Source organism: Asterias rubens, chromosome 4, assembly GCF_902459465.1.
Source record: "Asterias rubens chromosome 4, eAstRub1.3, whole genome shotgun sequence".
Taxonomy (NCBI): domain Eukaryota; kingdom Metazoa; phylum Echinodermata; class Asteroidea; order Forcipulatida; family Asteriidae; genus Asterias; species Asterias rubens.
In genome coordinates, this window is record NC_047065.1 from 8665855 (window position 1) to 8693446 (window position 27592).

At 38.2% G+C, this 27592-nt stretch overlaps 1 protein-coding gene across 2 annotated transcripts in view; it reads right to left on the reverse strand.

The window, feature by feature from the left end:
* LOC117289084 overlaps positions 1-27592 on the reverse strand; it is a 47832-nt gene that overhangs the window by 3935 nt on the left and 16305 nt on the right. The window contains exons 8-26 of one of the 2 annotated variants that reach the window (XM_033770031.1): positions 26396-26572; positions 25477-25597; positions 24570-24737; positions 23350-23533; positions 22308-22416; positions 21173-21265; positions 20785-20834; positions 18388-18402; positions 16561-16720; positions 15696-15829; positions 14858-15005; positions 13353-13538; positions 9609-9788; positions 9194-9327; positions 6874-7071; positions 5646-5769; positions 3972-4097; positions 920-1079; positions 23-195 (exon numbers count right to left, since the gene is read on the reverse strand). In XM_033770031.1, the coding sequence (XP_033625922.1) occupies positions 23-195; positions 920-1079; positions 3972-4097; positions 5646-5769; positions 6874-7071; positions 9194-9327; positions 9609-9788; positions 13353-13538; positions 14858-15005; positions 15696-15829; positions 16561-16720; positions 18388-18402; positions 20785-20834; positions 21173-21265; positions 22308-22416; positions 23350-23533; positions 24570-24737; positions 25477-25597; positions 26396-26572 (2640 nt within the window). The remainder of the gene's footprint in view (positions 1-22; positions 196-919; positions 1080-3971; positions 4098-5645; positions 5770-6873; positions 7072-9193; positions 9328-9608; positions 9789-13352; positions 13539-14857; positions 15006-15695; positions 15830-16560; positions 16721-18387; positions 18403-20784; positions 20835-21172; positions 21266-22307; positions 22417-23349; positions 23534-24569; positions 24738-25476; positions 25598-26395; positions 26573-27592) is intronic. The other variant, XM_033770032.1, reaches the window with a different exon arrangement.

Here is a 27592-nt window from a genome sequence, read left to right on the forward strand (position 1 = left end):
AAGACATATTCGTTAGACTCACCTCTTGCTCATCATCCCAGCTATCCCAATCGGAATCTGAAATGTTCTGGTTACTCGCTGTTGTAGATAGTCTATTCTTATCATGATCGGTAGTATGTACAGCTGGCCATAAGGTCTGGCCACTGCCTCCACTTACACTCAATGATAGGGACTCGGTAGGTGCATAGTTACAACCTAGTCAAGAATCATACACAAATCTTAGTTCAAAATATCATTTTGCATTTTTTAAATTGCTATTTCAAAAGCTTTTCATATATAATAAATATCAAAACGCCACTGTTTTGTTTATACCTCCTAAGATTCCTACCAGTTTGTAAACTTCCTCAAATCAGCAAAAAATTTAAAGAGGCATTGAAAGGACAACTATTTATGTTAAGCACAATGATTCAAAAGCCTGTTTCACATAAGGTCTCTAACAATGGTCGTAGGGAATTAAATTGCAATAGTGTAATAAAATCGCACAACCTAAAATGTGTCATGCGAAATAATTCAGTGCAATGAAATCACCACGACCCGCGTAATAAAGAATGGGTATCAAGACCTCCAAAAACCGCATCCCATTAGGGGGCACTATTAGTTTCCTGACTATAACTTGAGTAAGAAGTGACAAGGTGTTTGGGTTGGAAGGGGGGGTTTAGCACAAAGCCTCTTTTGGTTAAACCTGCTACTTTCCTCTAGTCCTTTTGGTCATCCTTAATTTTTCCATGTAATTCTTTCTGCCCCTCTCTCTCTTCTTTCAATTTCACTGTTTCTGTTCTACCAGTATACTGTTTGTGTGTTGTGTGGTCCTTTAACCTTCGAGAAAGACTCTTAGAGTCAAAAATACACAATCAAGTGGAAACTATTGGCTTGTCTTTGAAGCATTAAGAAACAGACAATTATTAATGGTATTACTCACTATGTTTCTTTTCTTCTTCTTCTTCATCATCAGAGCTGTCTTTGGCGTCAACCGGACTAGCAGGGATATTATTCGACCGATAAACTAAAGTTGTCACTGTATTGTCACCATCTTCATTGACTGCATCACGTCGAACATGAGCTGCATCTATGTTGGCAGACTAAAAATAAACAACATCTTATCAATTCCATCCTATCGATACAATCTTTTGATAAACTACTTCTGTTGACACAAAATGTATTTGTTGCAAGAATCAGCTGTTTAAACTCAGTTTAAACAGCTTCAAGGTTCTGATTGTGTGATACTTGTGCTAATAGACCGATTGAACATTCTTGCGGAATTTCCTAGTAGTTGGTGGAACTGTGTTTACCCATTACTGGCATTGTTCAGCCACTGGTAAGGTCTCATTATGTTACAAACACCGGAATATTCTTCAGTGATTCAAAGTAACTTGCACTGCTTTTTCTCATAACTGACGTTAGAAATGGAGAATGCATGGCTCACAACAAATACATTTGCAGATGGAGGGAAAGCTGAACAAAGACTGAACTGGGCAAATTTGCTGACATTCACAAGGGATTCTGAAATGAACACAAGTTAGTACAGGGTGATTCAGAGGCTATTGCTTTGCATAAGATAAAAAACACACATTGGATGAGGTCATCCATGGGAAGCGATGTGTTTAAAGTGTGACCACATGCAAGAACAACTCTCAAGGTTGGAAGGACCATCACATAATGAGAGAGAAAGTGTCAGGCATGAAATGTGGAACAGAGTATCTGATGTATGGTCAAATTTGGAAATTAGAAATCAAGTTTGAAGTGAAGCATCAGAAACTAAGTTGAAATTGTAAAAGTTTTTTTTTATGATGGACAATGTTGTTAGAGTGGCCCAGCAAAAAAGGGTGAAGCCTATTCCCTGCTTAGTGCAAGACTCTATGGCGTTTGCCAACAAACAGGGTCTGTACGCATGCATGAATGTAATTAGCATTTTCATGAAAAGGGTCCATTGCATTGACTGCAAGTTGACCGATAGGGACACAGCTCATAAAATTAAAATAATACCACCTGAAAGATCGTCCAAGGACAAATAGACTTGGAAGAGGAACAGCTGTTGTTTTAAAGGAAAACATGCACATTTCTGAAATAACTGAGTTTGAGTTTTAATCTTCTGAACGCTCCGAACACGTCATCACGTGAGAGTATATGGTAACTACTCATCAAGACTAAAGCATCATTCCTTAATTAACTAATCGATAGGATTTGAGGCATTGCATGGTGAGGTATCAATGTACATGTACATGTATTAATTGGTTTGCGGTAACACCATGTGTGTACAGTACATATATCTACTTGCCAGGTAGAGTTTGTTCTTAGAACTAAAAACCAACTCCACCTGGCAAGTAGATACAGTGTACACACATGGTGCTACCGCAAACCAAATATACATTAACTAAACACTCCATTACAACCAATGTATTCTTCACTGAATTCACTACTTTTTAAGAACTGTCTTCAGAACTACTCTTCCTCATCAGAGATTTTAATCTTCACATGAAAAGAATTAACATTGCGACTGTCAACTCAATTCAGTCAAGCTGCACAAACACTTTGGAATATTGAAACAGTCTCTTTCTGTTTTTAAAACCAAACTTAAGACTTTTATTTCTAAACAAGCTTTTGGCTAATTTTGTTTTATATTTGTGTAAACTGTTGTTTACACTATTTGCTTTTTTACTCCAAATGTGCTGGCTTTTTATCATACAGGTAAATTGTAGATTTGTGTAATGCGCTTTTGAACATGATGGTGAAATATGCCGAGTAAAAATGTGGTTTTATTATTTTTGTGTTTTTTAAAGCTCTGCATTGTTAAACCAGCCTGGTCCCTGCAACCTCCCCCATGGATTGTCTCCTTCTTCATTGTCCATCTCTTGGTTGGTCTGTGTGCTTTACTGCCTCTCAGTATGAGAGACTCTGCTTGGTTAAACCAGCCTGGTCCCTGCACCCTCCCCAATGGTTTGTCTCCTTCTTCATTGTTCATCTCTTGCTTTGTCCGTGTGCTTTACTGCCTCTCAGTATGAGAGACTCTGCTTTGGTTAAACCAGCCTGGTCCCTGCACCCTCCCCCAAGGATTGTCTCCTTCTTCATTGTCCATCTCTTGTTTTGTCCGTGTGCTTTACTGCCTCTCAGTATGAGAGACTCTGCTTGGTTAAACCAGCCTGGTCCCTGCACCCTCCCCCATGGATTGTCTCCTTCTTCATTGTTCATCTCTTGTTTTGTCCATGTGCTTTACTGCCTCTCAGTATGAGAGACTCTGCTTTGGTTAAACCAGCCTGGTCCCTGCACCCTCCCCCAAGGATTGTCTCCTTCTTCATTGTCCATCTCTTGTTTTGTCCGTGTGCTTTACTGCCTCTCAGTATGAGAGACTCTGTTTGGTTAAACCAGCCTGGTCTCTGCACCCTCCCCCATGGATTGTCTCCTTCTTCATTGTCCATCTCTTGTTTTGTCCGTGTGCTTTACTGCCTCTCAGTATGAGAGACTCTGCTTTGGTTAAACCAGCCTGGTCCCTGCACCCTCCCCCAAGGATTGTCTCCTTCTTCATTGTCCATCTCTTGTTTTGTCCGTGTGCTTTACTGCCTCTCAGTATGAGAGACTCTGTTTGGTTAAACCAGCCTGGTCTCTGCACCCTCCCCCATGGATTGTCTCCTTCTTCTTGTCCATCTCTGGTTTTGTCCGTGTGCTTTACTGCCTCTCAGTATGAGAGACTCTGCTTTGGTTAAACCAGCCTGGTCCCTGCACCCTCCCCCATGGATTGTCTCCTTCTTCATTGTTCATCTCTTGTTTTGTCCATGTGCTTTACTGCCTCTCAGTATGAGAGACTCTGTTTGGTTAAACCAGCCTGGTCCCTGCACCCTCCCTTATAGATTGTCTCCTTCTTCTTGTCCATCTCTTGTTTTGTCTGTGTGCTTTACTGCCTCTCCGTATGAGAGACTCTGCTTGGTATGAAACTTATTGCAACTACATTATTATTGAGAAAGGAATGACATTGTTACCTGGTTAAATCGTGATGCTACAGCTGACAACAACAAACGAAGGACGTCAGTTGACTCTTGAAAGATTGATGTCACAATGACAATGGAGAGATCAAGAACTTGTTTCAGTGTCATTATCTCTAAATCCTGGGGAAAGAATAATGAGCAAATATATATATTTTTTAGCTGCCTAGTTTTCTATGGAAGCAAACTGGGCCAATTTCATAGAGCTGCTTAAGCAAAAAAATTGCTCAAGCACGAAAATAACTAGCTTATTTTACACATGTTACATGTTACTGGCAAAAATTTCATGTCCTATACATTGCTTGTGACTGGTATTTAGCTGTTGTTTACAATAGCATAACAAATAAGTGGAGTCTTGCCCGGTAATCTGTCAAGCAAGGATTTTTTTGCTTCAGCAAATTTTGTGCTTAAGCAGCTCTATGAAATTGGGCCCTGGTGTTTATACATGTACATGAAGTAATGAGCCAATTTGAATATGTTTGCAACAGTTGGACCAAATTTTAGAATTTTTTCTTAAAATTTTCTGCTAAGCAAAACCAACCAACAAAATAATTATGACAAAATTGGCATGGTATTTTAGCAGGTAACCTAAAGCATTAGTTTTGTTGATTTTTCGTTTTGTTTTTGCATCTCTATGAAACTTGGCTATGGTCTTTTTATGTAGTAACAAACACAGCCTTTGGAATTGTGCCTAGATGTAAATGTGTGACGAATGAAGCCAAAGGAAATATCCTGATTGACCTGAACTGCAGATATAACCCAACCTGACCCGTTTCATCTTTGTGGGTCTCACCCTACACCGGTATTTGATATTCACTGTACACTCAGTGCTTCTTGAGTCCTGCAAAATCCACATTCACTTCTCAGGTTGAATCCGAAACCAAGAATTCTGGAGCAGATACATGTATCATCGAGCAGCAGATAGCTTAACCACTAGATCACCGTGCAAGCCCAGTGAGGCGCAGTCATTAGGGATAGCTTAACCACTAGAGCACCGTGCGAGCCCAGTGAGGCGAGGTCATTAGGGATAGCTTAACCTCTAGATCACCGTGCGAGCCCAGTGAGGCGAGGTCATTAGGGATAGTTTAAACACTAGATCACCGTGCGAGCCCAGTGAGGCGAGGTCATTAGGGATAGCTTAACCTCTAGATCACCGTGCGAGCCCAGTGAGGCGAGGTCATTAGGGATAGCTTAACCACTAGATCACCGTGCGAGCCCAGTGAGGCGAGGTCATTAGGGATAGCTTAACCACTAGATCACCGTGCGAGCCCAGTGAGGCGAGGTCATTAGGGATAGCTTAACCACTAGATCAGGTGCGAGCCCAGTGAGGCGAGGTCATTAGGGATAGCTTAACCACTAGATCACCGTGCGAGCCCAGTGAGGCGAGGCAATTATGAAATAATTGCTTATCACACATCAGTGTAAAGTTAAACCATGGTTAAACAAAACATATTATTTTTAATAGTATGATGCAAATCCTTACACCTATTAAATTGTCAACCCCCCCCCCCCTCCCAGCTGTTATTGGCTGTTAGCACTCGGACTTAATATTGGTAAGTTAACAATTCCGGCGGTAAGTTAACCATAAGTCCAATGCTAACCTGGCTTAAGATGTTATTGCAATATGAGGGTGGTTGGATTTCAAACAACTTAGAACCAAAATCAACTTACCATATGTTGAACCAAACTAGTAATCTCTATGACAGCAGGGCGTAGATTGGATACAAGTTCTTCATGTTGGTGAGTTTCAATGTGGTCCATCCACCTCAATGCCTTATCGACCACCACTGTGCACCTACAGAATTATAAAATAATCCTTATTAATGGGGTCGCCATAGCTAAATGGGTCACCAGTAAGATGCTAAATAACATACTGTACATGTACTTAATGAATAATACCATTCTTGCCTCAGGGAGAGATCCTCACCATGTACATATTTGTACGAGATCATTATTGAAAATGTTGGCAATGGCGTTGGTAACAAATTCGGTCGTTCACAAGTTACTCTCCACCTTCTTACGAAGATTGGTCAATTTAGAAAGCGCTCTAAAATTCATTGAATGTTGCGAAGACGGTCATTCACTGTTTATTTTCATAAGCATTGGTAAGCCATTGGTAACGTTGGTAAACCGTGAGTAAGTGTAAGAACGTTCCTAAAGGCATTTGTACCTTTTTTGGGGTCCCCTTTCTTACGAATCTTTTACCACTGTTGCCAATGTTACAAATGCTATACCAACACTTAACCATTGTTTTACATTCACAACTTTCGTTAGCTATTTGTAAGGCATTGGCAAGCGTTGGTAAGCATTCGTAATAAGTGACCGAGATGAAAATATTCACTATCCAATCACAATCTTGGGGTGAATTTACCATGAATTCAAATATTCATTTGCCACAGTGTGATTGACACATCTTGACATGACTTGTGAGCATTCCAAATTTGTAACCAACACTTCAAAGACAAGTGAATGTTGCGAAGTTTGAGCGATTGTCAAATATTTCCATTTGTAAGCACATTGACTAGGATATTGGCCACAGTTTGAGAGCAGCATTACGGGTATCCGTTTACCCCTAGGTGATGACAAGTGTATTGACCAGGATTCAAGCCACCAGAACAAAAGGCTGAAAGCATCACTCAACCATCACAGGACAATAACAAACAAATCACTAGCTAGCAAATAATTAAAAAAAATAGTTCATGTAATGGCCTGACGTTTCGACCCTAGCAGAGTCTTTCTCGAAGGCCTTCGAGAAAGACTCTGCTAGGGCCGAAACGTCGGGCCATTAACTATTTTTTGCATTTATACTCTCGGTCCATTTGGTTGGTAAGTTGTTTGCAACAGCTAATTCTATTTTCTCAGCAAATAATTTAGTGTTGTTCTTTTCTTGTTAACTTACCCCTCTAAACAATATTTGGTCATGTGGCTGTCTTCATGGTAGAATGCAACCCAATGAAGCATGAGTGGTAATAGTACACATGCATTGAGAACGGAGCAACTCTGGAGAAATGTAGGTATCAAGTGATGTATGTCTGTCAGTAAGAACCTCTCCACATGACGAGCTGCTGACCCTTGACTTTCAGCTTTATGGCAACAACTAAAAACAATCAACAATGCAAACACAAACCATCAGTATTTAATAGACCATTCCTAAATACATGTACCTCAGACAGTTTTGCTACTCCTATTGGTGGAGAGCGCGTCAGGTGGGTGTGTATAAACATTTTTTTTATGACCAGTAAAAAGTGTTTAAACATGGGCGTGACGTGCGAGCTTGCACCTGTGCTTATACACGTAAGACAGTTTCTTCATTCCTATTGGGCGAGAGATACGGCCGGGACAGTTTTGCCACATCACGCGATACGCGCACAGCATTCCCTTATAAGGAGTTGTTTACCCGAGGGCGACGGAGGGCCTTACCATTTCATAGATGAAGGGGTGTTGTGTTGAAAGAAATCATTGAACAATCATTATTTTTTGCATTTATTTAACTTTTTGACCAAAAGTGTTGGTGTTTTTTGACCGAACAGGTATTTATGACTGGGAATCAAAGTGTGTGGCATAGGTTTTCAACTAGTGGTTTTAACCCGCCGAGGCCTAGTTCTTGATAATTTACCTCGATTCGTCTCGGTAAAATAATCAAGAACCAGGCCTCGTTGGGTTTAAACCACTAGTTGAAAACCTCTTCACCACACATTGATTCCATTAGTTAGGCACTCTGCAATGACTGTATGATGAGAACAGTAGATTCCTTCACATTTTAATCGAACCTTGCAAAACATCCTCATATAAAAAAAAATTAAAAACATTTTAGTCATCTGCTTTTTGGTGTTGCTAGATGTAAAGGCCACTTTATACTCGCTGCGACATACGCATGCGACAAATGTTCAAATATTCAATTCTTCTGACTATGCATCCGATTTGTGTGTATGACTTAATTTTCATTTTGAAAAAATTCATACGCATTTGCGAAAAATCAATTATGCACTGCAATGCACTGGCGACTTAAAAAACGGGTCCACGTAGTCCGTACGCAGTGAATACGCAGCGTGTATGAACCACCCTTAAATATTTATTTAGTTTTACCACACAGTTTTACTAGGAAGATATGTTGTTGATTCTAGGAACCAGTGAGGTAAAACTAAATAAATAATTCAACTGGAAACAAGGTAAGGGACAATGTTATTACTGTACTTAGTGCTACTCAAACATGTATGGCCTTTCAATGTTTGACCCCGTCAGTAAATACTACACTTTTATAACAAAATAAACACATATGCCAAAGTGTGTGAAAACAAGACTTGGAGATATTTTTTTAATGGTCCAATTTAAATCCCCAAAAGTCATTCCTATATTTCTTTCCAATATAATTAGCCTCCTAAAATGTATTTTTTTGTTGAAAATGCAGGAGCACATTAATGACCGTTACAATGTATTATACCAATCTGCAGTGAAGTTCTCAAGAAACCTCAAAAGAAGTTTTCATCCGCAAGTAGTCTGTTCTGTTACAACTCACTTTGTACACGATATAATATTCACTACTCATCATTTTAAAGACAAGTTTGTGAAGTTTGTTTGTGTTAAAGACACCGGACACTATTGGTAATTGTTGAAGACCAGTCTTCTCACTTGCTGTATATCAACATTTGCATTAATTAACAAACCTGTGACAATATGAGCTCATCAGTCATCGAAGTTGCAAGAAAACGTCACACGAGGTTGTGTGCTTTCAGATGCTTGACTTCGAGACCTCAAGTTCTAAATCTGAGGTCTCGAAATCAAATTTGTGAATTCTTTCTCGAAAACTACGTTACTTCAGAGGGAGCCGTTTCTCACAATGTTTCATACTATTAAAAGCTTACCATTGCTCATTACCAAGTAAGGTTTTATGCTAATAACTATTTGGAGTAATTACCAATAGTGTATCCCAGGTCAAAATTCCAGTTGAACCTAGTTAACTGGGGTCAACTGGTTCAACTGGATAGTGATCAAACTCGTCCATTTTCCATATTAACCAACTGGTTTGGACTAGGTTTAACTGTGTTCAACTAGGTTGAAATTATAAACCAGTTGGTCTCTGTCCATTTTCCATATTAAACCAACTGGTTTTAACTGTGTTTAACTAGTTTATCAACTGGTTTCGAAAAATGTAAATTTGGCACAAATGTGCTTTTGTGAAAACAGTGTCAACATGTAATAGCAACGTTTGTATTTCTTACCATAAATATCCATCTGCAGGTGTATTGAATGGAATCACATCTGCTGAGTTCTGTTGACTTATTGCATGCTCAGGATGTGCATGACAAAACACATGCAGAAGTCTTTTCAAGACAGCCATATCATAGTTTTGTCTCTGGAGAAAGAGGTACAACTTTTGTTAAACTCTTGTATTAACTCAAGTGTAACAGCCAAATTCAAGTATCTCTATGGTCACACAAGTAATATCTTAGTGAATATTCCTTTTACATTGCACCAACATGTAACATTTTATAATCAGACAATCAAAATGCACGTTTAGATTTTGCAATGTGTAATGATTTGTTTACTCTAAGATGGTGCTGCACTGAACTGATGGTAGAAGAAAGTTGGCCCCAACAATAGAGCTTTTAGGTGTACCGTTGATTACATACTCACCTCAGAAAGCAACTCAGGAAAATAAGTAAGAGTGGTCATGACTATTTCTAATGTGATCACTGTCAGCTTATCTACAGTGGTACGATTGACCACAGCTAATGCAACATCACACCAGCTAGCTATACCCTCTGTCAAAGCTGTTATAATGGGTAATGTTATCCCACGACAGACATCTGGATCCTGTAAGAGACAACACACGTTGCTGTATATTAATATGTATCACACAAGTGTAAGTGGAATAAAGACAAATAAAGCTCACTCAATCCGTAGTAGGATTACTTTAAGCATACAGCAAGGAATCTTTCAGGTATTTCAAGAGGGCGTGTGTGAAAAAGAATTTATCTGCAAACTAAGGTTGGGCGATATCGATTTATTTTATTCACGATATATCGCCGACAATATATCGCGATATTCGATATATAATCGCGATTAATTAAATTTGACATCATCAGTCTTCAAACTCCCAGTGAAAGTTGTAGAAGAGACAGTCATAGCATAAGAGAGGTGTTCTAATGACCTATTCTTCTGGTTTTACTCCAAACCTATAGGTTGCAAGATGTCTCAGCTAGGAAAGACATCAGGATATTGCGATACTTGATTGATAATGCAATATATCGCAATATATCGCGATATATCGCGATATATCGCGATATATCGATATTGCGATTAAAACCAAATCAATCCGATATCGAAATCATTTCCAAATTAATATCGCGATATTTAAAAATGTCGTGGTATCGCCCAAGCTTACTGCAAACAACATTGATAATGATATGCAGCTTAAAATAGAGCAAGACGTACGTAGAGTCAGAACATACCCAGCTTGCATTATAGACTGTGCAATATGATAAAATATCACACTGTGATTGACAATCAACATGCCTGTGTATATGCGCAAACAAATTTACCATTCTTCCTGTATTTATTCTGTAAATAAAACACATAATAAGCCTAAATGAAAGGCTGGCTGAACTGATTGGTGGACGTTGGTGTCTCAAGAGTGACAAGGTCTTAGAGCAGAAGGCGAAATGGTGCGCTCATGTGATGACACAGGGAGGCCTACCCAGCGCAGCTATAGATGGTCTGCCTACAGGCACAATTCGAGGCAGAGGCCGCCCTAAGCTGCGCTGGATAGACAACGTCACAAAGTGGAGTGGAAGAAGACGTGTCAAAGAACTGAGACGAGCTGCGATTGAAAGACACCATGTGATGGCGGCAACTCCAAGAGTGTGCCCCCATTACAACCTGAGGATGAGGCGGCCACGGACGCAAGTCTATGTCTCACTGTGATCCTTGCTACTGTCATTACCTACATTTAACATACCTGGGGTCGATTTCACAAAGAGTTAGGACTAGTCTTATCTTGAGTTAGGACGAGTTACTCTTCCTAACTTAGGACTAGCTATACCTTTTTGATATCTCTTAGGACTAGTCCTAACTCTTTGTGAAATCGACCACTGGGCCAGGATCTCCATCTAACCAGGGTCTATATGCTTCTGACCTGGCTCCATAAAGCAATGGATGATTGGCATTATTATTATTAAGGGACAGACAATCATGTCCCCATTCAACACTGCCTTACATGTAGCTAATAATTCATGCAACAATTGTTGATGGCCATAAGTACGTAACAAATACTATTTTCTCGGCTTTGACAGTAATTCAGACATACCGTAATTTTCGGATTATAAACCGCGGTTTATATGTTGATTTTGACATTTTTTTGAACTCCTGCGGTTTATTCTCCGGGCGGCTTGTAAGCCGACGTATAAATATTTAAGAGAAAAACGGCATTTTTAAAAAGAAAGATCGTTTGTAAAATATTCTAAATAATGTTTTTTTTTTCTTAAACGAGAACAAAAACCTGCCTGTGTGATGACAAAAACCTGTTGAAAATCCCACCACAATTGTATTCCATGTTTCCTTTGTAAAACGTTTAACAGCCGCCCTCAGCTAGCTAGCTCCCCCCGCTCAGCGCAACTCGGGTTAGACTAGACTGGTGCCCGTCTATTTATCCTAGCGATCTCTACATGCTGGCGTCAGACATTCAAGCTATACTCGTGTCTCGGCGAAATAGACTCGTCCCCTGTCTATTTTTCCCACGATCTTTATATACTGACGTCAGACATCCGCTACACTCGTGTCAGCCAGCGGTTTCTTCAGCTCAACCACGCACACCGCAACAGCAGAATGGTGAATGGACGTACGCAAAGAGCTATGCCACTCCGGGGGATCAAACAAAACGTTTCCAACCTGCCCTGATTGTTGAGTCCAGTAACATTGGGAATTTTATTTCCAGGCGGCGCAAATGCGAGGGCGTAGCGCAACCCGTCAGCGAACATCGCTCAGTACGGTGCAGCCAACATCTGTTGTGCAATCTCGAGATTAAGCAGCGCAATTAACAGATTGCTAGCTTTACGAACTCGCATGTGTGTACATGTGCTTAATGTGCACGCTGCATGATACATTACTGCATACACACACACTACGTCCGTCCGCCCGTCCGTCGTTGCAATAATCTGTTGTGTGAATCCTCGTTGTGGGACTACAATAAAAGGGAGGGAGAAACACCGGCCAACCAAAAAAAAAAAAACCAAAAAGAATGCTATCCTATAATAGATCATTTCAATTACGATCAATAGTGTAAACTTTAATACATTTCCACTTTAATTACGACGCAACTCCACATTGCGGCCAACTATACAAGACTGAGTGATGTGCCGCCCGCCTGTCACTGCACGTCGCCACACGGGGACCACAAACAAGCATGGCCCCTATGTGTTCACGCATGCGGTGATTGGCCGTTTGATGATTGGCCGTTGTTGATTGGCCGGTGATAGTTCCATTCATAAAATCTTGGCTAGACTTCGGACGGATCGAGTAGAGCGGCTGCCCATTGTACAAAGGGGAGCTTGAACGTCTGACCCACGCTTTGAGGCTCGGGGCCCAGTCTAATCAAACGTGAACAACTTTTGTCAACAGAGGGCGATGCGATGCAGGGCAAAGTTCAACTATTTCTCGGTGTGCGTTGTAGACCGATCTTTGATTCACGGAGATTGTTGCCAAAGAAGTTCACAAAACATATGGTCAACACAACCGATCATCAAATCGCAAAGGGTTGTTGATGGAAACAAAATACAACTCAGGACTGATAATGTGAGATAAAAAATCACCCGTAACGCGGCAGGTTTGCGTACTTCACTCCCGTGTTTTGAGGTTAGTTTTTTTCATGTCTTTTTTTTATTTTGATCGCGGTTTATACGCCGCGCGGCATATACGCCGACATCTAAATATTTTTTGTATATTTTGAGGAAGTGCGGTTTATACGCCGCGCGGTTTATAATCCGAAAATTACGGTAGTTATTTTCCTGGAGAATTGATACCAGCATGAACTCCAATAAGCTCTTTGATTCGCTAAGATCAGGGAAACTTGACAGGGTAGTGAAAAGGTTTCAGCAATCAGAGAAGTTATTAACTCTTTTTAAAATCTACTACATTTTATATTGTATATATGTATATGTCGCAACAAGCCAGTGAACCTTTAGATTAATATCAATTTGTTTTCTGATAACAATCCAATACCAGATTTGGTCTTGAAATGGTTGTCTGTTTGTCTTGAAGCATGTGCAACACCCAATCGTTTCTGGTTTGGTATTGTGCCACAATTTAGTCATAAGGAAGCATGTGTGAGATACACGTAAAGCAATTTACTGGTTGTATAAGTGTTATCATTAATCTACTAACCTTCCATGAAGCAGGTGGAGTATCCATGAAGTGTACCAATCGTACAACATGATGAATAGACACAGCTAGGGTCAATGCTAATCCATAACTCAGTAAGGAATCATCAGGTATTAGGTAAGCATTCCACAATGAGGCCAATATAGACATGTCATACCATCGTATACATTCTGTAATCAGAGGTAAAGCCTTCAAGGACAAATCACAAAAACATGCTGGAATTATGACATGTACTCTGCATTTATCTTAATATTAGAAACCCATGTTTTATAAATGTACAAAGTGTAATCCTTACAGAGTATTGACTTTTTTTTTCAAAGGGATAAACACCTGGGTCGATACTTTAAACCTTGCCGCCATTCTTTGTTTCATAGGCTCTAAAAAAGGCAATTTTGACAAACCTAAACTACTGCTCACATGCTTATTAGAAGAGTAATGATGCAGAAATAAAAGAAGAGGATCCGACAATGGCGGATAGTGATCCTGCATGATCATTTTCATGCACTTGGGATTGTGTGAAAATTGAAAATGAACCTGCACTAAATGATCGCAGTAACGGTGAATCAAGATTAATCTTCATTGATGGATCATGATAATTATTGGATTAGATGATAGCCTTCAGGCCTTTCACTTTTGTACAAGTGATGGCTTGGATACGAGGGTAATGATTTATTTTATTAATATGACAGATTAATGAGGAATAGTTGACATCCAAAACCCATCGCCAACAAATACAAGTCAGCCATGGAATGTTATTTTGGTGAGGCTAGTAACTTATCACAGGTAAAGTTTAAATTACAAAGCACCAACAAATTGTTGATATCTAGGTCTGAAGAGTTCTATATACATGTAGGGCTAGATTGGATTCTAATGATGATTTTTTTATATCATAATGTGCAGTTAGTTGAACATGATTGTTAAAATGGAATTTTTCCTCCATCGATTTAACATGATTCTCTACTCATTAAAGGAACACGTTGCCTTGGATCAGACGAGTTGGTATATAAAAAGAATTTTGTAACTGTTTTTTTTATAGAATACATATGATTAGAAAGATGTTTTAAAAGTGGAATACAACGATCCACACAAATTTGCCTCGAAATTGCACGGTTGTCCTTTTACTTTGCAAACTAACACGGTCAGTCATTTTTGGGAGTCACTAATTTGACTCCCATAAATGACCGACCGTGTTTGTCGACGATGTAAAAGGAAAACCGTGCAATTTCGAGGCATGTTTGTGTGGATCATTGTATTCTACTTTTACAACATCTTTCTCACAATATGCATTTTATAACAAACGTTTACAAATGCTTTTTATAGACCAATCCAAGGCAACATGTTCTTTAAACACGGTTGTTGAGCGGGGGCTAGACGAAACCGGGGCTAGATGGGGGCAGTGGGAGGCATCGCCTTGTCATTCTTGTCATCAGATTCAGGGTCTGATCCATACTACTGAGACCCCAACAATTCATTTGAGTCTTTAAGGAATCTAAGACAACATGACACACCTGCTGAGACATTCTCCTGACCTCCCATCTATCATCATCTAGGCAACTGATTGTCTGCAGTAGAATGTGTCTGAATATTGTAGAAAGTTTCTCAAACTTGACTCGATGTATCCAGTCCACATCAGCTGCATCATTTCTATCAAAGGACCTACATTGGTAAACATGTAGAAATACATCAGCTGACAAAACATGGTCAATCAATGGTCATAAACTCTTTTATGATAATAATAAACACACATAATAGGAAGAAACAAGTATACATTATAAAGCTTAAGCCCTGTTCGCATTGGACTTAATTTGGCTAAACTAATCGAGCCAATGGGTAACTTACCCATTTTAAGTCCAATGCGAACAACCCAGGAGGTTTTCCTCCCAGGTAATTTACCCGACCCGAATGAGTAGTTTAACCGACCCAAAGGTGCCCAGGAAAATTATCCAGGTCAGTTTAACTGAGCCAGAAAGTCCAATGCGGACGCGACGACTCGGTTAAATCTCCCACCCCTCCGTGGCCCGAAGAAGCTGACATGTTTTGTCATGGGAGAATAATATTTTCGTGATTATCGAACTATTCAATGTCACGCAGGGGGCCAGCTTGGTTAGTTTACCCACGGTCTCGGTTAGTTTACCCGAGTCAAGTAAATCAAAGTGCGGACGCTGGTAAGTTTCCCCTATTGGAATGTTAACCACTGTCTCGGTAAAACGTTAGTCCAATGCCAACACAGCTTTAGAGTAAAGGCAAAAACTGGAAACTAATAATGTTACTACTCATACCTGAACCCGATCTGGACCAAGGGTTTTCTCAACAACATTACAACCAATTTTCTGTGAAATGTCTTACTTTGATGCAGATTGTGCTAATTGAAGAAGCATTAAAACATCAGCTGGTAGTGATTCCCTTGTCTCAGAGTCAACCGAACTCATTGGGGAAGAAATGCACAGCTTCTCTAGTTGGCAAGGCTCGTCCTCCGTATCCTGCACAAACAGTTTCAGTTAGTTGGGTTTCTAATCTACACATTTTGCATACATGTATGATATCAAAAGCAGCCTGCATGCAAACAAATCCTTAAATAAACTCTAAAAGGTTGGACCACAATGGTACTGGAAGTTCAAACCAGGCACGACTTTCACAGTCTATTGAAGACTTCTCTACTATGATCATCAATGTCCCCACTAGATTGATAAATAACCTAAATTAGAATGCACAAGTGTACACTGAAGCTGATGCTCATGCCCTTTACGTGTACATGTCATCCAAATTACAAGTTATCATCATCTTTGTTTAGATCAAGTAAAAAGAAACACCAGTTGATCGTCCAGGTTTTTCCAAAAAGAAGAGGATGAGGGCCTCTTATTGTGTTATTTCTCTTAAAAGTGGCCGACAAGCTTTCTAATTCAAACTGGCCACCAATTTGTCAGTTTAAAAGTCACCACTTACTTTATGTAGTTATAAGTTCTCAACAGTTTAGTAAGTTTAATACACAGAAAAATTGGATTTTTGAAAAACAAAATTGAAGTAAAAAAAAATAGTAAAAATGTGATGCGGCCTCAAAAAAGGATGATGGAAAAGGGACGATTAACTGGTATATTTTGTTTTCGCCCTTTGAACAGGTGTGAGAACATAATCGTTCTGTTAGTGTTAAGGATAAAACATAATCTTGTCAAGCAAGAAAATAAGTAATACATTAACATCAATGAAAACTTACATTTAACGTTGCATCCAAATCTCTTGCTTTGCAAAGAAGTGATGTTGCAGAGGTATGAACACTGGACCTTTTTTCACCAACTGAAGCTTTATTGGTAAAATATGAGTAGTGTCTGCTAAGTTGACGTTTTAAAAATGTTCCCTCTGCCAAAGTGCGTGATCTGTTTGTTATACGAAAATAAAAAGACATATATTTGCATCCAGATTAACAACTTACAAAAAAAACTATTTATTAGATTATAGCTAATGACAGTAGTGCCTATACACAAGACAAAAAGCGTACATGTCTGGTTTGATGCGCAGAGCAGCCAATCATGTATGACATTTGTGAACTCGTCACTATCATCTTCAGTTTGCCCGTATCAAATATTTTCAAGAGATCAGCTCATACATGTATGTAGCAAGATTTGACAAGGTTGTTAATGCATACACCTAGTGTTTGACAGTTAATTATTCACTAAGACCATTTCAGTCATTAACAGTTTAAGAAATGCAGTTCATATAATGCCATCCATTTGCCTCGCTAATTCACAAACTCATTTGGTGTAAGTGTGTCTGTGAGAATCACCAGAAACAATTACTATCAAACTATTTTTCATAATTTTCTGCAGTTTGCTTTGGGTATCGCACTACTACTAAATGTAGCAGCCTGCTTTAATATGCATGCGTGTATATCAAGGATGACGGTGATTGCCTTGTTACTGCATGTATTTTATGGTCAACAATAAAAAAATAACTAAGGTCAGCTTTAAAAAAATTCAAAGATTTGTTTCTACATTTCTTTTTCTTTTTTTCTTTTTTTAATCAAACTATATTTTCAATGGGTGAAATCAATAACAAATTGCGACCCATGTTTTTTTTTTTTTTTTTTTTTTAAACAACTACCACAATAGACACTGTTGATGATATTGGATGTTAACCTACACAGTTAATTAGTAATTATACAAAAACAAGTGGAATACGGAAAAACATAAAGCTCACTTGTGCATCCCCTATCTAATTGGATGATGCGCTAAAGTTGCTAGAGGCATGCAACACTTTTGAAGTCTATAATAACATAATAAATACCAGAACAAAAACTATAGCTCCCCACATGCCATGAATATAAGATAACAACACCCACTGTTTGTTTCCACAGCAAACCTTTCATTTTGTACAGATTGCAGACTAAAAGATTTGCAACGTTGTTTTTGTACATAATCTGAGTTTGAGTTTAAAATTTGCTGAAAACAATTATTCCAGTGCGAACATTTATCCGGGTAAATTGTTTTGACAAAATTGTACAACCTAGGTGAGCGATGTGTGAGGCAGCAATCACTATGCGAATCATCACTCAACATACCAACAATTAATGCACTGTTGTTGCAATTGGTGAAGTCTGTCAATTTAATTGAAACTTTGGCTACATCACTATAGATATTAAAATGTTGCTTGCGACAGGCACAATATGTGGCGACATAGATCTAAAAACTAATATTGATCTAGAATCTACTCAAGTAACACGGTTTGCCATGGAGGGTTTCTGTGATAGCTCTGGTAAAGGTTTTATAACGAGGTGCCATACTTTTTGTATACATGTAATAAAATACTTCCAGTATTAGGTAGTTTTGTAATCAGTAATTCTCGTCTCAGTTTAGTAGACTAATTTTGTGCTTTTAAAAAACTACTAAATGATGCAACTCACAACAAACAAACCATGCAGAGGAGGAAAAAAATTGATAGATTTTGCTAGTTGAGTTAACCAAATCGTTAAAAGTCTAAAAACCATGCACTTCAGCAAACAGTGAATATCAAAATATGAATATATCAAAATGAAGAATAAACAGACCTCTTGAGGGACTTTCTGAGCATCATTAAGCAGAAGGCCAAAATAAATGTAACACAAACAAATTAAAAATCAAAACAAACACAATCATGAACAGGGAGTACAAACATGTCAGAGGATTTCATTCTTACTGCTCTTTCTTAAAACATATTAGTCTCTTTCATACTATCACTTGGAATTACACTTTATGACCTAAAAACTGGTAAACATTTCCAATCTTCTGTTAATGTGTAACTGAAAATTAGCTGTGTTTTCTTTTTGCACAGAACTGATCTTCAAAAAGGACATTTTAGGTGTCCAACAGTGTCCATACATGTATGTTTATGGTACACTTACAAACATAACAGTGGCACATTTAACCTGGGATTGCACTTTCAAGCAACAAGGATATGGGGGTATTTATTTCTGAATATTTTTCAGATAAAAACTTTTCTCTGGAGCGTTAATATTGACATAAACTTCCTCTTTTTTTTAAAAGTTTTTTTGTGTGTAGAAGTGTCGTGGCCAAACAGGTTAAGATCACCAAAGTCGACCTCTGGTGTTTCTAGTCAGCAGAGTGTGGGATAAAGTCCCATTCATGACTCTTTCTGGGTCTATTAAGCAAGACACTTCACCAATGCTTCATCCTTCAGATGGGACGAAAAGTCGTTGGTCCCGTGTGTTAATTGTACGCACGTAAAAGAACCCAGTACACTTAATATCGAAAAGAGTAGGGGTTCGCCCGGTGTTCCTGGTTTGATTGGCAGCGTATTGCACCACAGCACCTTGTAAACCATACACGGTGCTTAAAAGGAATACACCTTACAGGACTATCGAGCCCTTTGATATGCCCTTAGGGATGTGATAAAGAATTATACAACTGACATACAGATCCTTGTCATTAGATTGGTGGAACTTACTTCACGTGACATTCACTATTACTCCCATCCGCACCGGCGATCAAAAAGACCTATTCGCCCATAGGGAATAGCATTTCCCATTCAACAGTTAGGATCATCCTTGTTCCCAATGTTTTTGAGCAGTACAGCGCTGCCGCGCTGCTGCTAAAACAAAGGAGCACCTGTGCAAAAGGTTGTGATCCAATTTGTGCATTGTTGCCGCTACGCGGCGCTATATGATTTTTGGTTGTCAGTAATTTGTGTGATTTTTTCATAATGTTATACATGTACTTTTAAAATACATCAAATAACAAGGATCTATGTGTCAGTTATATAAAACAAATATTGAATGGCTTTAATTTGTGGAATGGAAGGAATATTATCGCTTGGTAAAATTTGGACTGTTCCATTTCACTCGGCTTTGCCTCGTGGAATTGAACAGTCCAAATTTTACCTTGCAAATAATATTCCTCCCATTGCACTATGAGCCACTCAATATTTGTATACTATAATATACTTGTAATAACCTAGTATCATTATTAGTCGGAATAATAAACAATCCTGTACTCTGCATTCAAATTAAAAAACATTAAAAGATAAAGAGGGCTTTGTAAATTTGTTTCTACTCAAACAAAATAAGTGTAGATTTTCTGCATCAAATCGATGTGTAAAGAAATAAAGTATCGCTGATCTAAAGCCCATGAGGATCAATTCAACTTCAGAAACTTGTTGGCTGACAATGGACTGGTTCAACAGATGCACAAAACTACACAGTTCTACAGACATGTACTTAAAACTCATGTCTTTCATTTTAAAAGTACTTAGATTTCCATCATAATAATTACTTTAAAATGATGTACCTATGGTGGAATTTTGGTAAAATTACACACTACCAATAATAACATTTCACAAATTGTTGGTTTTCAAGATCAAGAGTTCCAGAGGAGTAAAATGCACTTTAAAACATTGATGTACATTGTGTATACCATGTTTACAGTTAACCAATGCAAACAACAACAATGGACAACATGCACATTATTATTAAGACATTAAGAACATTTTTTAAAACATGTTAAAGGGACATGTCTTGTACCAGATTCAGTGCAAACTTTTGGTGCATGGTCTAACTATTGACAGAATTAATGCATAGTATTTACAAAAATAAAATTGATACTTTTTATTGTTGAATTTTTTTAAATAAATTGCATCTTCTCAAAAGTGCACTATTAGTTACAATACTCCACGGTTGTTTTTAAACAGTGGTATTTCTATCTACCTTAATTCAATCTACCAACATAAAACATAAATATGTTTTCAAAATGCTTACCGTGGGCGAGCTGAAGTTTTCCTGGGAGAATAAATGTGGCTACTTATATACACACATTCAGGGGAAAAATAATGATTTTGAGGTGAGCAACATATTTAACATGTACATTATTAATTGCAAAAATGTACGAGATTTTGCCAATGTTACAGAAAGACAACATTACCAATATTTTGATACAACAAAGTTTCTACATACCTTCGTTCTTCAATTGTCTTTCGCCTGTCACTTCCACTTCTTGTGAGACACTAAATGGAAACAAGTGTGAGATTAGTGGGTTACACATGACTCGGTATTTGCTAAGGGTCAAGTTTAAACATTTGATATATGCAAAGGGGAGAGATACCTCCATCTTTTAGGAAAGTAAAGCAATACCGCTGAGGCTAACAACAGAGTTTTTGTTGTTGTGATTGACGATACAGTACTGTAGATGGACTCTGACCCAAACCAACCCCACTCCATATTCAACAGATTGTGACTCCTGCATAAACATATGCCAACTGGTAGAAGTATATTATATACAAAAGAAGCACCACTACAACAGCAGAACTTGAGTAGAAGAGGCTCAAGTGTTATATTTCATTACCTGATGAGGGTTATCCTGGTTTAAGTAGAGAGGCTGATTTGTAGATGCGGATCTGTCATCAGACCATGACATTTTACTCTTTACACCTCCACTCTAAAGCAAAACAACCACAGTTAGTGGAAAATACTTCTGTGTACAGCGATACCCTTTCCATGTGGCCACTAACATGTACATGTATCGAAGGTGTTACGGAGGGGAAGGGGGAAAGCTCATTCTTAAGATTGGTTCAAAAATACATGACAGTCTTGGAAATGTTCAATAGTTTTCATTGCTGTGTAGGGTGTTTTAATAGCTATATTTTGAGAGACATAATTTGCTCAGCATTTTCAGTAGTTAGTAAGAGTTTGCAATAGGTATCGACCACACTAGTTTTTGTAGTGCTAAATAATTTATGTGATACATGTACATGTTATAGCACTGTTCCTTTCGATTAATTTATGGATAAAAAGAATGTTGAACAATTAGTTGCAAATGGAAGTTACAACATTAAAAACACTAAATAACAAAAACAGTGTGTTGATAAAACCTGAGTGCCTCACTTAACCCCCCCTGTAAGTTATTTGTAAATCTGTGAACTTTTTTTTCTTCTTTCTGTGAAGAAAGTGTATAATGGCTTTAACAAAGGCGCGATCACCAAAAGAGTGTAGCATCTACCCCTGAATACTCAAGTAGTGTTCCACATGTTGACTTCAGACTACATGTATATCTATGTTGTCTTTTGACAGTAAAAAGGTCACAAACATAATCAGGAGCTTAACAGTGTACACATTTAAAAACAAACAATAACATTTCAAAATGAATGCAAAATTTAAATGGCAATCATGCAGTTCTTTCAGGATGGGAGTTACATATCACAAAATCTGTTTGTATTTGCATCTAGCCTATGTCTGGCCTAGCAGCAGCGCTATGTCCTCTTTGTAACCTTGCCAGTTGATAAGTGGAAGATCAAAAATAAACCATCACAATAATCAAGACGGCTAGTGATGAAGGTATGAGTTAAAATAACAAGAGAATTGTGAGACAAATATATACTAATGCGTTTTATGATATGGAGATGATAAAAACGTGGATAACAGACCTTAGAATGATGCTAGCATCATCATCAAATGAAAAGAGTAAATGAATGCAATCTTACCTGCAATCTTCCATCATCAGCTGAAGCTACAAAGGGATTCTTTACGTTGCTCTCTACATAACTTAGGCTCTTGCTAAGGGTAGCCCGTTGAGTTGACATTGGCTGATGACTTCAGCCATTCAAAACAAAACAAAATCACAAAAATCATAAATGTTATTTAAATTTAAAAAACCTGAATGTAATGAATACTAAATTTGCAAGTGACAGACGTGTTGTGAATAAGGGAATAAAAGGGTAGCGACAAGTTCTTAAACAGCCGTTTAAAACTGGCATGGTCGTTGCTATAAAGCCCCGAGCTGAAGGTGAGGGCCTTTATTGCAGGGCAACGACCTTGCAAGGTTTTAAACGGCTGTTTAAGAATGAGTCACTACTCTTTTATTCCCATTCATAAATGCCTTTTTGGTTAAAAGGCATAATAAAGTTTGAAACTCTACAAAACTTATACGTTTTTCGACGTGCTTGAGCTCTGTACGTCCGTGTGTTGCATTGTTATGACTGAGACAACAGTTTTCGGATCCGTTCGTGCGCATAGTCTTGGTGTCAGATATTTCTTGTTTTCCTTTCACACACAGCGCGGCCTACTCACTGACAGCACCCGCATCGCCAGTATCGAGAAATGTCTTGCACCAAAACTAGCGCGTTGTATCCGAAAACAACTGGTTATAAACAGAGCTCCAGCTGGTCATTATCAACCATTTAAACACCCCCACGTAAATCTGTCTGAGGTATTTATGAATGAGTGAAGTAATGTGAAAAGGTTCTGCAGTAATGAGTTGGGGGTGGTTCTAAAAGAACCATTGGTTTCAACTTGACATTTCAGTCAGTATGCTCTGATCATCATCTGGAGTAAATTAATGTTTATTTGTAGAAGTCAAGTTGGACCTAAACTATAAAATGCTGTTAATATTTCCCTTGCAATCAGCCAGTCTGAGAGATCTTTCTCAAACAGTTAAATTGCAAGTCCTTTTTATGCATGCAATAATCCAAACAAACATCTGGGAAATTTCTACAGATACAGCATGTGATACAGCATGTGAAATACCTGTGAGGGACAGCATCATCTGCAGACACACTGCCATCAAACTTAGAGGGTGGTAATGCATATGAAGGAAACAGATAGTGAATATGATTGATGATCAGGAACTTGACTATCAGCTCATAGGCAAACAACCTTCCTTCTCGCCATTCCCATGCGTGGCTCAAAGACATTTCAGACTGCAAATGTTCTGAAATCAATCAATCAATCAAATCAACATTCAAACTTAATACATGTATGTATTTTATTAAGAATACTGTCAGGCCCAAACAATTTATTTCTTTGTATAATTTGGGGTCTGAACAAATAAAAAACGTAACAGAGTGGGACTTAAACATACGACCCCCATATTATTGTGCTGGCGTTCTACCAACTGAGCTTCATGTATTTAACTCTATGCTGGGGGTCTTCTTATTTTGTCAATATTACTGTTTTAGACAGATGACGTCATCGAGATAATGACATTTCTCACTTCAAAAACTCCCTTAAAACACATCTTTTCAGACTAGCCTTTGAACACATCTGAGATTTTTGTTTTGTTTTTTTCCAACCTGGACCAGCGCCTTTGAATGTTTTTGCAGAGAAAGTGCGCCTTACAAATGCTGTGTTTTATTGTATTATTGTATCATGTGGTATTGCCTTAAATGTGCACTTTTTGAAGTTGTGTATCTACCAAACCACAAGGTGGATTGGACCAAGTTGTATCTTAGATTTAGGCAACTACATCGACTGCTTACATTTGAAACAAAGCAAGCTGCAATCACATTTGATTCTGCATCAGGCTTGAAAGGCCATATACGCGTATAGATAAAATATGGAGAGGCGTCTTTATGACGTCATCAGTTGTCACATTTTATCACAACCAATTACAAGATCTATATATGTACGGAACAATTTTGGGGATCAAGCTGAAACTTTGTATGTTTTCAATGCTGGGATGTGTTACATCCAAAAATGTAGGATTCTTCTGAATAGTGAAGATCTTATATTTGAACATGTTACATCAGCAGAAATGATTGACTGCATGCAGTTAACATGCACATGCATGCCACCCCCAAATTAAATCAGAAGCAAAGAAAATTATATAAAGAATATCACTCAGCACAACTCATAACAGACATGGCAGGATTGATATAAAACATGTTTTTTCTGCAACTCTTATCTTACTTCACAAGTGTTCCTATAGAAAAGATGCATTCAATTACAAGACTCGTAAGTTATTTTACCTGATGTCAGCATGTTAAGTGTTGTGATGCTAATCTTGTTTTCCCCTTCTTGTAAGACAGTTGACTTGTCACTCTTTGTATTTGGCAGTGATATGTCAATGCTCCAATTGGCACATAAAGCTTGCATAACCAGCTTCAGTAGACCAGGGTTGCTGCTTTCTTTTGCAACTTTTCAGGAAACAAAACAACAATATTTCATCATAAGGTAGTATGTCAATGTATTATAACTTTTATCTTCAAGTACGCGCTAATCCTCCAATCAGGTTCGCAGAATGGAGTTACCTGAGAATAAAAACCTATGTGTATATTGCATGGTTTGCTTGAAGATAAATATGTTATCACACGCGCGCTCGTGGAAATACGCAAAGTAACGCGCGTCTACTTCCCATATCCAACTCGGCCTTGGGCCTCCTTGGATATGGGATGCTGAAGCGCTATACTTTTCCGTATTCCACTCGCGCTTGTGTGATAACTTATATACATGTAAGATAACTTTCTTATACATCTGCTGTAATGTTAAAATTATGTATAAATTATAAGTAAACGTATACATATCTGAAGAAGGTCCGGTTTGGATTGAATAAGGCAATCTACCCTACTCATTAATATATATATATATACATGTATAACCATTTTCTAAACAGGTTTAATATACTTTAAAAAAAATTGTTTGTTAAATTTGTTCTCAAAGACAGTAATAAGCAAGTTTTAATATAATAACTGCTTTGTTATGGGTTAAGGTGTACATTAATAACAAAAATAACATCACACTTTACCACAGTCAATGCTAACTTAACAAAATGGAAAACGATTTTCAGTGCTATTAGACAAGAAATCATGTATTAATTTTGGTTGCAAAAGACTTGCACGTCTATTATTTGATTGTTTTCTCTGAATAAGATCATACCGATATATTTGAAAATGATACTTGCAGCTTGTCTGACTGTAGAGGCAGGATGCATAAGGTACAAATTAAAGGTTGAGAAGTATTGCATCCAGTATGGTAGAAGTACTCCACATTGCACATACTGAAAGACAAACAGATGGATTTTATGGCATTTTCCAATCGCACTTCAAAACACACTGAATAGTGAGTGCATGCATGTACATGTACATGTATGATACGTGCAAACTGGGATATGATTTGTTTACACAGAAGAGGTCCACATTGACATCAGGTGTTTAATTCGCTTGTTTCCAACAAATAGTTGGATCAGTTTGCAATGTAAGTTCCCATCGTACATAAAACCAAATACCCAAACTATACCAATAACAACTACGTTCATCTGCAATAATTATGTACACACATTTATGCAGTTCAAAGCAACAAACTTCTCCACCAACACATGAACCCATTATGTCATTAGTTATGTTATGAACATTATTTTACACAAATAATGCCACACTGCCTTAAATGTGTTCAAAGACACTGGACACTATTGGTAATTCTCAAAGACTAGTCTTCTCACTTGATCCAAATCAGTCTATGAAGTTGCAAGATGAAAGAAAAAAACACCCTTGTCGCACCATGGTCACACGAAGTTGTGTGCTTTCAGATGCTTGATTTCAAGACCAGTCAAAATCAAATACGTGGAAAATTACTTCTTTTCTTGAAAACTATGTTACTTCAGAGGGAGCTGTTTCTCACAATGTTTTATACTATCAACCTCTCCCCATTACTCTTAATCAAGTAAGGTTTTATGCTAATAATTTTTCTGAGTAATTACCAATAGTGTCCACTGCCTTTAATAGAATTGAACAAAATGTAGACCTTGAAGAAATGAGAGTCACCTGTTCTCTGTAGACCCCCTGCTCTAATTGCTTACCTTGATGAGGTACAAACATACACTCAGAAGTCCTTCTGCCTCATAAGCATCCAAGAACTTGTAAGATGGCTTCAATACAGCATGCTGTAAGAAAAAGCAGTCCCCAGATGACCAGGACTCAGCTTGATCTGATTGACACAGTCTTGACACAGCTTCTCTTAAACATTTCAGAGCCACCTGAAGTACGTAAGTAAACAAGTGATTGGGACTTTTTAGGAGTTGTTATCAAGTATTAGTTATGATAAATTGTTAAAAAAGAAAGCGGTTTCCAGCTTTACATTGTAGTGGAGGGAAAGTTGTCTGGTGTTTAACCACTATTAACTTGTTCCTTTTGTAAAAATAATTGATTGAGATGAGCAGAAACAGGTTCGAAGCTCATACATATTTCTGTTCAAAGTCACAACAAATTGGATCATGTTCGTAGAGGCAGACTGCAGTTTCCTGACAGCCACTTACCTCTGCCAGTTCAGCAACAGCCATGGTACATTTTTTAATAATAACAATAATAACAATAATAATAATAATAATTAAAGAGGGGCTACAGAATGCTCTGAAATGTATAGTTATTACATAGTTAGTTTGATCTGGTATTACAAGTTGGGTCTGTCTGTGTACAGGATGAACGTGCTACATACACTTTCTGGTCTATTGTCTTCTTATACACCTGGCAGAGAAGGTCTGCGCTCCTCCTCTGATAAATCCCTTCTCTGTGAGCAAAGGCCTTCTCGATCTGCCAGCTCCAAGTCTTTTTCTCTGGCTGGGCCGAAGGAATGGAACAAATTACCCAAACTCATCAGGGAATCATCTTCAACTGCCATTTTCAAAACAAAACTCAAAACCTACTTCTTCAATCAGCCTCGTCATTAATCCTTTCTGTTGTTTTGTTTTTCTCTCCTTTCTCGCTTTGTTCTTGTTTTATTCACTGTTCAGCGCTTTGATCTTTGTTAAAGGCGCTATAAAAATACCTATATTATTATTATTATACACTCCAGACCTGGCATGCGTGTACACATAGACATCCAAATGGCGCCCAACCAGACCACACATGTCTAGCATGTTCCCAGTAAGATCCAGGTATAGCAATTTACCGTACGTAGTACAGTACATGTATGTCTTTCTTGTTTTAAGTAAGTTGCCACTTCGACCAGTTAAATGATGGGACGGTCGCCTGAAAATTGTGAGCATGGCTCAAAGTTC